The sequence below is a fragment of the Gadus chalcogrammus genome, chromosome 10, assembly GCF_026213295.1.
Source record: "Gadus chalcogrammus isolate NIFS_2021 chromosome 10, NIFS_Gcha_1.0, whole genome shotgun sequence".
Classification (NCBI taxonomy): domain Eukaryota; kingdom Metazoa; phylum Chordata; class Actinopteri; order Gadiformes; family Gadidae; genus Gadus; species Gadus chalcogrammus.
The window spans coordinates 1584757-1595835 of NC_079421.1; the positions used below are offsets into that span (position 1 = coordinate 1584757).

An 11079-nucleotide genomic window follows, 5' to 3' on the forward strand; every position below is an offset into this window, starting at 1 on the left:
ATTTCTACCACTACTAGTACTCAGACCAAAACACCATTCCAATATAGACTTATTTTGTAATATTTTAGGGAGTCATAAGAATTGGCAAAAACAACAAACAAAGACATATTTGATTGTCTACCTGTTCTTTTCCAATATGATTCAAAATTCATTGTTATCCGACAAGATAAGTAGTTTCTTTTTTAGCTATACGTACCAAGGTGTAGTAACAAAAACTGTTTTGGAACATTTGTGGCAGGCCAACTCCAAGATTCTAGGACACAGAATAATATACTACAGCCATTAAACAAACAACACTAACTATGGAACCGCAGATTATTTACAAGTTCATGATTATTTATTTGCAAATCAGTTAAAGACAAAAAGGTTAAAGCCACACACACACACACAAAGATGTTTACCTGTTTGAAGGTGAGAATGTGCCTTGCATCCCTAAAAAAACAGATGGAAACATTTGTTGCTTCCTCTTAGAAAAAAGTGACCAATCGGCTCTTAAAGAAAACACTTACCATTGCCAGACGCAGACACCATGTTGACTCAAGTGGAGAAGCGAGCTGACAGAAACTGGTGTCGACAACCGATACTTCTGTCAGCGTCACAGTAACGTCGGCCTGAGGTAACTAATCCCTCGCCGTGGACCCGTGAGTAGAGTCGGAAACCCAAGCCACTTGCTGCGTCTCACAGACTCTCGACCTATTCCCTCACCACTGGTCGGACGGGAAGTGATAACTCAAGTTACACGTCCATGTCGGGTTGGGTTTACAAGTGGATGTTTTTATAGAAGGGAGCGATTCTATGATAAAAATATGACTAACGTGCCAATTAGCATCTAGATATTAGTCTAATTAAATCAGGCTATATGATAGTAGGCCTATTAGAATCATTATAGGCTACTAATATTTCAAGAAGTCCTACATAACTACTACTCCACACCACATCTACAAATGTGGAAATGTATTTTCTCAGGCTAGTTAAAATACATCACAGTAAATCACAATTAATTCAATAGAATAATAACTCCACATCCACAGTACAGACAGCAACAACAGCCATGGAAAAGTTAATGGATTTGGTATAAAATACTTTGTAGACGTTCTGGGTTGCTTTAGCTGCTCTGTAGCGTCTCAGGGGGCTGAATTTGTTGAAAAGGGGATGAACAGGATCAGACACAGTTTGTCTGGCCTTTTGAGTCACCTGCGTATTAAAGAAGAACTGTAAATGTATAAACAATCATTCAGATTATATTGTTATTTCTTCTATAGAAATTTGAGAGGAGTGAAGAGAGGCATGTCGTTCCCGGGAGGATGTCTGTGATTAGCTTTGCTCGCTGCTCCAGCCCTTCTTCAACAAAATTCCACCTTCCTTTGTGTTCCTTTAACACTGAAGTTATTCTGGGAATTTCACCATTTATCCATCAACTATCTTCCAGCCAGTTTCGCAGAGGTTGAAGTACACACAGATGGATTTTTTTCTCCAAATTACTGCCTGCAGTAGGGACCAGCTGTGTCCAACGTAGTTTTGTATGGTAAAAGACTGTAGGCCTACAAGAACAAAGGTACAAGTTGTACCTTTGCCTTTTTTCCGTTTTCCATTTTTTATTTTGCCCGGATCAAATGTTGAATGGTCATGACTAACCAGATTGATGATTGACCTGGTTACAGGCTTAAAACTCTTTAGAACGATTTTTCTGAAATATCAATGGAGAAAATGAATGGGACATTTACTTAGGTAACCAGAGCTGTTCAAATAGTGACTGATGCGCTCTACAAGGGGACTGATTGGAGGGAGACCTGAAGTCAGGGCTGGGATATCTTTGTTTGGTTACTCAAAATGGCCTACTTGAACTTCAAACTTACAGGCCCTAACAGTTGGACAGTTGGAACAGGCGGAGGTGGACGAGTTGCGACTATACTGTAAGGTTAGAATACATACAACACATTCAACCTAGTGTCTTCAGCCTTTTATTTTAGTAAAAAAATACATTACTGATATGCTAAAACTGTGGGTTGATAATTTAACCCGTTAAGTTATACAGTTGATTTGTTCTTTAAAGTTTGTTTGGGAATTATACATAACATTGGGGTCTACACTTTTTTTTAATATATATTCAATGAAATTATACCACAACAATCAAACTCCTGACATTTACAAAGCTGGTATATGAGGAAGATATGCGTTTAAAAAGGCTGAACTTGTGTTTAACCTCAATCTTACCAAAATAAAAGCCATTTTCATTTTACAAATATGATCATTTCAAATGCCAATGATAAGAATTGAAAAGACACAATAAGTAGAAACACCTGTTTAAAAACGTGACACTCAATATGACCTTTTCTATTTGGTGAGTAAACCATATGAAGTCTGTAACTTTGGCTCAACTATGTTTTGCTATAAAAATACATAAAATGTAGTTTCTCATTTCAAATTAATATACAGTCTATGATATGCATATAATATGTATATCATTATCAGGTATTCATGGTTTGTACTTTCAATTTAAGACTTTGCTGGTGTTCAGCGGCAGCGCGGTGGGAGGGGGGGGGGCTAGCGGGGGCTTAAGCTCCCCCTCATAAAGGCTGAACCCCTCAAACCCCCCCCTCCAAAAAACCTCAGTAATTTTGTGACGAAAATATGAACGTCTTTAAATAATGTGGGGAGCAGCACATGAATGACCAGACGGGTGCCCAAGTTACAGGAGTTTGAACTCTCGTGGCCCCCACTCTGAACGACCCTGCGAGTATCCTGTATGTAAACACACCACACACAACTCCCAGGATCCGTTGCGGCACTTATATAATATAATATATATACATGAAGATATCGGACTGCCCTATATGTAACAATTCTGACTATGAAGTCATATTTTTCATTTGTAAATGATGACCGTTGCTGCTTGTGATTTGATTGGTTGATTCGTATCGTATTGTAGTTTTTAGTATTATTTGTTTGCCGCAAAATATATTAGCACCTGCTATAAACAATCTACCCCCCTCCCCCCATTACCTCCCACAATCATAATTCTTTGGCGCCGCTAGTGTTGAGTGTTTTACAATAAAAGCTCTCTTATCCACAATCCACATGTTCAGCTCAAATTATAAAGAAGTCAGTTAAATTATTTTCCCCAAAATATTTGCGATGCCTTTTATAAATAAAAAGTAATAATAAACCTCTGGTGACAATGACACACTTTTCCCAGAGCAAAATTACTTTACAAGGTCAATAGTGAAGTGATGTCACCTGGTTCGGTCTGCCGGAAAGCATAGAAACCGCAAAGAGGTGAAGTAGTACACATCTACCAAGCCAAACCCTGAACTACCTTCATAAACACTAGTAAAAAACAAAACAAACGCAAATACAGTCAAGTAGTTTAAAACAAGAAACATTGGTGTTTGTATGTGCCGGTCTTTGATTGTGTCTCATCTGATTCCATGTATTCAACTGAAATGCCACAGCCTGAGCCACCTGGGCGAAAAACAAATGACACAAAAGACAACTAACCAGTGCAAAATAAACTGCGGATAACAAAGCAACAAAAGAAACACACAATCGTAAACGGCGCCCTTAGGACAAAATCCCGGTACCAAACCACCGGCGCCGTCACACGCCACACACCATCTGGAAGATGAGGTCGCGCGCGTCCTCGGCCCCGGAGTTCAGCTCCGCCTCGCCCTTCTGGACGTACGTCCCGATGAGGAACATCTTCCGCTGGTCCCCGACCCGGCTCAGCTCCAGGGCCTCGTGGAGGTCTGTGATGCTGCACGCCCCCGCCAGGTCCTGCGCACGAGAGGGGACCCCACCAGCCGGTCAGAGACCCGAGCCGAGGGGTTTTGCTCGGGGACATGAGGAAGAACGGGTGCGAAGTCGATCGGCCGTTACATCAGCAACCCCTACAGTGACATCACACTGGCATCGTCCACCCAGATGACGGACAGATCAGCCTGACCATAACTACTCTTCACTAGCTGCGTTTCCATCTAAAAAGTGATGCGAATCTTTAGAAAGTTCGCAAAAAAGTAATTCGAATTAGGTGCGTTTACATCAAGTGGTTGCAGCGGAATAGGGAGATGACGTTACACGTTGATGTCGGCAGGGTTGCTATGGCCGGTCGTTATGCGGAAATTCGAAAGACTGTCAGTCCTGTGTGTTGAAAGTTCGCTACGTCACAGCTGATTCGAAAAGTGTGTTTCCATCTCCCATTTTGCGAATTTACTCTTTCGCATTTCTCAAAAACCACCTCAAGCGAGCGGATAAACTTTTTTGCGAATTAGAGGATTTTTATGCGAATTTTGGTGTTTCCATCCCCGTTTACTGATTCGATACATCAAAGTTTGAATAAAATCAGGGGGATGGAAACGCACCTACTGACCTTTATTTGAACCCCCCCTCCTCTCACCTGTTTGTTGGCCAGCACCACTAGGGGCAGCAGCGGGTCTCGGGCCACCAGCTCGTGCAGGTGTGTCTTGGCCGTGGGGAAGAGGTCGGCCCGGGATGAGTCCACCACGAACACCAGCACCGCCGCCCTGCCCAGGTACTTCTGCCAGTAGGGACGCAAGTTCTCCTTTCCTCCGACTGCACAACGCAAATGTCCCAGCGTCACAAAAGACTCATAAGCACTTATGCCCAGGAACAATTCTACTAATCACTCATAAAGTCGTTGACTTCTTTGAGAAGTGTTTATGTGTGTGTGTGTAATATATATATACATATATATACACACACACACACACACACACATATATATATATATATATAATTATCCAACTATGCCATATATCGTTCTGTTGACAAAATGTGGGGGAGGGAACCGTCTTAAGGCGCCTAGTCAGCCTGAAATGGATTGTGTGGAGAACAATATCGACCACCATAAACTGTGCTTTATGCTAGTGCTAGAAGAGAGGGAGAGATGAGAATTGTAGAGTTTGCTAATTTTTAGGCTGCATATTTTTGCAGGAAAAGCGGGGGTGAAAGGTCCTTGTAAAAAATGAATGCTTCATATCGGAAGCATTAATTCATAAAATGTTTGCAGCAATACGTTCTCTGAACAAAAACGTCTTGGAGCTGTCAACTTATTGGAGTCATAGAAGAATGAGGAGAACATAATGATACCACTCCTGATAACTACAGGCACTGATGCTTTGTTGTGTATTTTGATCTGCTGTTCCTAACTTCCTCCCTGGAGGACAATACAATCATAAAGGAAGTCAGAGTCCATCTATTTACGTATATAATTTCATGAGTTCATAGTGGAGCTTTACTCTCGAGGAACTCGATCTGCAGGTCTTCTCGGTTGATGGAGACGGCGTTGAAGCCCTCGGTGGGCACCACGTCCTGTTCCAGACCGCCCGTGGAGAAGCAGTGGAGCAGGCTGGTCTTCCCGGACCCGTCCAGTCCCAGTACCAGGACCTGATTACTAGCCTTCTGGCCCGGTTTGGACTGAGTGAGGGAAATAGAAAACACTGATGAACTCAAGGAGGCATGGTACGGCATTATTTACTTTACTATTTTCTTGCTATTCACTCCCTTTCTTTTTGGCCATTCGTTCCATCTTGCATCTTTTCTATTCAGATTATTTATTTTTTTTCGTGTTGCGGTGACTGCGACTGGTCTTTTGCGGTGACTGACAGGATACCTGATTTTGTGGGGTGACTGTGACTGTACTCCCCTCATGGTTACCAGAATGCTAACCGGCCAGCACATCATCACCATTGACAACGTTTATTTTTCTTAACTAAATCACTTAAAAATGATTCATTGTTTATTACTCAGTCAGTTATTAACCCTCATATGGGTCTCAATATGAGGGTTTTAGAATAACCGTGATTAAGGTCTGTAGAAATACGATTTAATTTATAGAGGTTGTGATAAAAAGGCATTTGTTTAGCAGTAGCCCACTTGACATACACAGTATAAGCAGATGAAAGTATGCATGTATCATGCATCCAAGTATCACCTAATTTGATGTACATTGAGCATATTGTTCATGCCTGCTTTAAGTATGTTGTCCAAATAACATGCATGTTGTTTTCACTTCAAAAATGAATTGGGCACAAAAAATAAAGAATGCTGCAATAAGAATGGAGCAAGAGAAGTCGGCGCACAGAAAAGGAGAGCGTCAATCGTAGTCAAGGAGGTGTGCTATTCTACAACACCACAGTACATGCATACTGTACCTCGGCTACCGAAGCTTTCTGGGCTTGCCCTGCCTCTGCAGTCACAGTGGAGGGTTCTGTTTTGGCAATGGGGTCTACTGCTTCAGGCTTTGACGTTTGAAGACCGGGATCTTCCTTTTGTCTCGGCTGCTTGCATCCCGAGCTCAGGTACGTCCATATTACATAACCAAGTCCGCCTGTAAGTGCGATAGATGTGCCGACAAACACCGCTTCCCTAAACCCAGACATGTTATATTTTCTTTTTTGCAAACACGATTAATTTGGTTTCCACACGCGTCCGTTGATCACATTTTAACCCCTTGCCGACTTTGCCTCACCATCTGTTACACTGCTCCACAAGTGGATTACGAAAACAGGAAGTTAGCCACAACTTGTCCGCACGATGTTTCCGGGCGAAAACAAAGAAGTAACAAGTGCTGTAATAAAAGAGGGAGCCGACAGAGGGCGATCTTCTTCTGAGTTGCTGGGTTGGTTAGTCAATATTAAGTTCCCATGGCGATATGGTGCCCCCGCATCGCATAGCTTCATCCCTTTGCAAAGCCAGACAGCCCAGAAGCATGTTCCTGCAAGAGATGAGGTTGCCATTTCAACATAAGTAAGTCCAAAGACTTCAAGTGACTTCAAGATTCCTTCGTGAAACATGGATAAGATAGACCTGTGGTTCTCTAATGGGGTTACTTTGACGTTGACTGCAGGGGGTACTCCTGAAAGAAAGAAAATTAAACTGAAAATAGGCAAAAGAAAAAATCGAGAACATGGATTAGTGATTTAAATATGACAAGGAGAAAGGAGAATCCGTGAAAAGGCACATCCAGAAACACCGAAATGTCGTCAGTTTCAGGAGGAATATTTTTAATGGCAGTTGCCTGAAGCACAGGCCGTGGTTTCTTACACAATTGTGAGAATTTGCACCCTTTTCATGTTAAGGTAATTGCTAAATAGAACGCACATATATTTTATTTCTCTCAGTCTCATGAATGTTTTGTGCCACTGAAGGTGGTAGGTCTACCTTCCAACTTACATCCCCAAACACGCAGACGCGGTCGATTCGGTCTTGAAATTCCCAGAAGCAGGGTTCGAGTTGGGTGGGAGTCAAGCTCCCATAGAGGGAGGTCTGGCTCCCATGAAAGCAGCAAACTCAAATATCTGCGGGGTCTCTGAAAATACAGCAGCATAATATTTTAATTACAAATAAAGCTATTTTCCCTTCCACATGCAGCGTAATATTGACGTTAAGTAAGGGATAGGCTAATGTAGGCTATAGAACGCCGGTCATTATCGGGAAAATAAGCCCCGACAGGACCTGAGGCATTATCCCGCTTATTACACGGTACTTGCCAAATAGAAAAAATAACTTCACAAGGTGTGTCTTTTCACAATTTATTTGTAACCATTGGTATTTCTTGATCAGAGGAGAAATAGGTTCGCCAATGACGTTGACGTCACTTAGCAATACGGGGTTGATGGGTTAATAATAATAATAATAATTTATCAGCCAAGACAGTCACACAATCAAACAAAAGGGAAAATAAATAAATAAACAACACCACAACAATAGGCAACACATTAAGAGAGCGGGAGAGAGGAAGATGGCGTAGGATGATAGTCAAATGTTGTAGGTGGTCCTGAAGAGATAGGTTTTAAATTGACTTTGATTGAACGGAGTGTTTCAGTTTCGGATGGCCAGAGGGAGGGAGTTCCAGAGGGTAGGGGCGGCGATGGCGAAGGCTCTGTCCCCCAGAGTGCGATAGGCCTACTTATCTTGGTGGTGGAGGTGAGAAGGTTGGCATCAGCGGAGCGTAGGCGGCGAGTGGGGGGGTGGCGATGGAGGAGATCTGTTATGTACGAGGGTGCAAAGTTGTTTAGCGCTTTGTAGGTGGGGAGGAGAATCTTGAAATTGATGCGTTGATTTATTGGAAGCCAATGAAGTTGACGGAGGATGGGAGTAATGTGTTCTCTGGAGGGGGAGTTAGTAAGCAGTCGGGCAGCACTCGTGGGCCGTTTAAGCCGGCCGGTGGATCAGAAACAAAATATCAGTATTTATACCAGAGACAGGCCTATGGGTCTCTATATAGAGACCTATATCACTGCGGTCAAGTGAGTCGCTATTCGTTCATACGCGGTTAAGCCAGCCGTCACACAAAATCTTCGTGCGCCTTTACTCTAAACAAGACCCCATGGGATCACACAAGAAGTTTCAGAACATTCTGATGTGGAGTTTCAAAGTAAAAGCCAACCAAAGTTTCCAATATGAGACATATTACATATGATTTTGGATTCAATGTAAAAGAAAATGCCCGGTTATTTCAGGCTCATTTCACTTCAGGGTTATAGTTCAAGACCCCATGGGGTCACACAAGAAGTTTCAGAACATTCTGATGTGGAGTTTCAAAGTAAAAGCCAACCAAAGTTTCCAATATGAGACATATTACATATGATTTTGGATTCAATTTAAAAGGAAATGCCCTGTTATTTCAGGCTCATTTCACTTCAGGGTTATGGTGCATGATGCCGCTTTTCCACTGCATGGTACCAGCTCGACACGACTCGACTCGAATCGACTCAGCTCGCCTTTTTTGCGTTTCCACCGCGAAAACATGGTATCTGGTACCTGAAGTGGCTGCTTTTTCTAGTACTGCCTCGCTCTAGGTTCCAAGCGGCTGAGCCGATGCTAAAAGGTGACGTCGGCAGACGGCCGGCCACTGATTGGCCAGAGAGTGTGACGAAGTCACGAGAGCGACATGGCAACCATGCTGGTAACAGCCATAGCAGCGCCGCAGCCAACATATTCCACTTCTTCAACATGCCAGCTAATAATACGAACACGAATACCATCGCATCGATGTTCTCCATTGTTGTTATGTGGGTTCTGTCCATGTGTGGGTTACGTAGGTGTTGTTTGCGTCGCGTACAAAAATACGTCACGGCCCTTTGGCGCAGCCGACCCCGCCCACTTGCGGGGTCGGCAATGAAAAATGGTGAGAGGGTGAACAGGTCTTGGTTAGTCTACAGTGAAAGTGCAGACCGTGTTTTTTGCTTTTGTTGTTGCCTTTCTGGAAAACAAAAACAACTGAGTGAGGAAGGATTTAAACACTGGAATAACCTTGCAATGCATCTAATCAACCATGAAAGGTCTGAAGAGCACAGGAAATCATCAGTGGGTTTCCAGTAGTGGTAGCTCACAGCAGATAGCTGCTGTGAGCTACTGGAAACCCTCAGGTAAATGAGGACTTAAGGTTAACAGTCAGTGTAATGTGTCAACATAACTAATCTTATTGTTTTGTATGTTATTCTCAATTTGTAAATAGATAATTAACATTTGCATGAAAGAAGGATAGTGACTTTTGTTCATCCCTTGTATGGAGTATCTCATTATGCGATATAAGGTACTGAGACCGGTAGATGCAGGGGCCCCCAAATGACTGTTCGCCTGGAGCCCCCAAAGGGCTAAGTTCGCCACTGCGTACAGGCGAGGGTTCAGCAACACTCCATAGGGAGGTGATTGTTGGGGCGAGTGACAGAACACAAGGGCTGAGCAATCAAAACACTACGAAGGGACGAGTTGTGTTGTTCGGCGTTAAACGAAGATGAGTGGCTGAAGAACCAGGGTTTAACAATTTGTCATCATTAGTTAAAAATAATAATAACAAACAGCTGAAAATTGTGTTCATTTACAGAAGCACCTGAGTGAAATAAATGTTGTGTGTCAAATGTCAATCAATTACTGTTTCATCATACCCTCTTTGTTTCAAACGTTGGGACATTTCATCTACTTTAATTTCATGTTCTTTTTCATGGTAAGTTTGTCAGACTAAGAAGGATATGTAGCAATGAAAAAGATCATGAAATTAGAGTACATGAAATGTCCCAACGTTTAAAAAACACTAATTGTTGTTGCAGTTGAAAAGGCCTACAAAAGAGACAGAAAATGACTACTAAACCCTACACCTAAACACTCAGAAAGTAGAGTGACTTTTGTGTCTCAATACTCCACTGCATCAAAGCAGGTCAAACTAATTGTCAATAAGCATTGGAAAGTTAAAATGTGACTCAAGTCTTAATCATTTATCATCACTGAAACCTTTCTTATGTTTTAAAAGAGGAAACAATATTAGGAATATGGTGGTGAGCTCTACATACATGGAAACACCAAATAATTACTATATAAGGAGTGACTAATTGGCTTGCTCAACAAGTGTACGGAAATGATAGATTTGGGAAATGTGCACATTGTACCCATACATTTGACACAAAAACACTTAGTCACCCACACACAATAATTCATTAATGGTCTATCGACACATGTGTAATACCTGCTTAAATGCCCGTGTGGGTTGATATACATCGGTTAAACCAAACAGAATTTAAAACTGAGAATTGCAAAACATAAGGGGCAATAAGAAATGGCAATATGGAGTATGCCATTGCCAGACAAAAAAAAAAGAACCATAGACCAGCCACCTCCCTATAATTCATTGGCATAGAGTGAGTGCTACCCAGCCCACAAGGGGGCAACTTGATTAAAAAAGTTTTAAGGAGAGAGGCCTACTAGATAAATTAATTAAACACAGTGGAACCCAATGGCCTCAATGAATCACAGGATTTAAGTGTATTCTTGTGTAAGTTTAAATCTCTTGGTGTTCGAGCATCTTCATTTGCATATTGTTATTTATGATATGTGAGCATGATATTTAAGTGTAGTCTATCCTTGTGAAAGCTTCAACGTATATGTGCTTAATTTTAAACATTCTTATTGATATGTGAACCTTGGATGTGTTATGTATTATATGTGAACATTGTTATTTGTGATGTGTGAGCCTTGGATTGTATTGTATGTGAGATTGGAGTGTTGATTTGGTGGTGTCCTGCACTAATTGTTGAGGTCAAGTGACCCTGTTAATCACCTATA

At 42.0% G+C, this 11079-nt stretch overlaps 1 protein-coding gene across 1 annotated transcript; it reads right to left on the bottom strand.

Annotated features, from left to right (window-relative positions):
* Positions 1-410: 410 nt before the first annotated feature.
* arl9 (ADP-ribosylation factor-like 9) lies at positions 411-6569 on the bottom strand. Its single transcript, XM_056600994.1, has 4 exons — positions 6171-6569; positions 5256-5433; positions 4394-4569; positions 411-3774 (listed from the first exon to the last, which is right to left on the bottom strand). Exons 1-4 carry the CDS (start codon positions 6396-6398, stop codon positions 3598-3600), a joined length of 759 nt encoding a protein of 252 aa, XP_056456969.1. The 5' UTR covers positions 6399-6569; the 3' UTR covers positions 411-3597.
* Positions 6570-11079: the final 4510 nt, after the last annotated feature.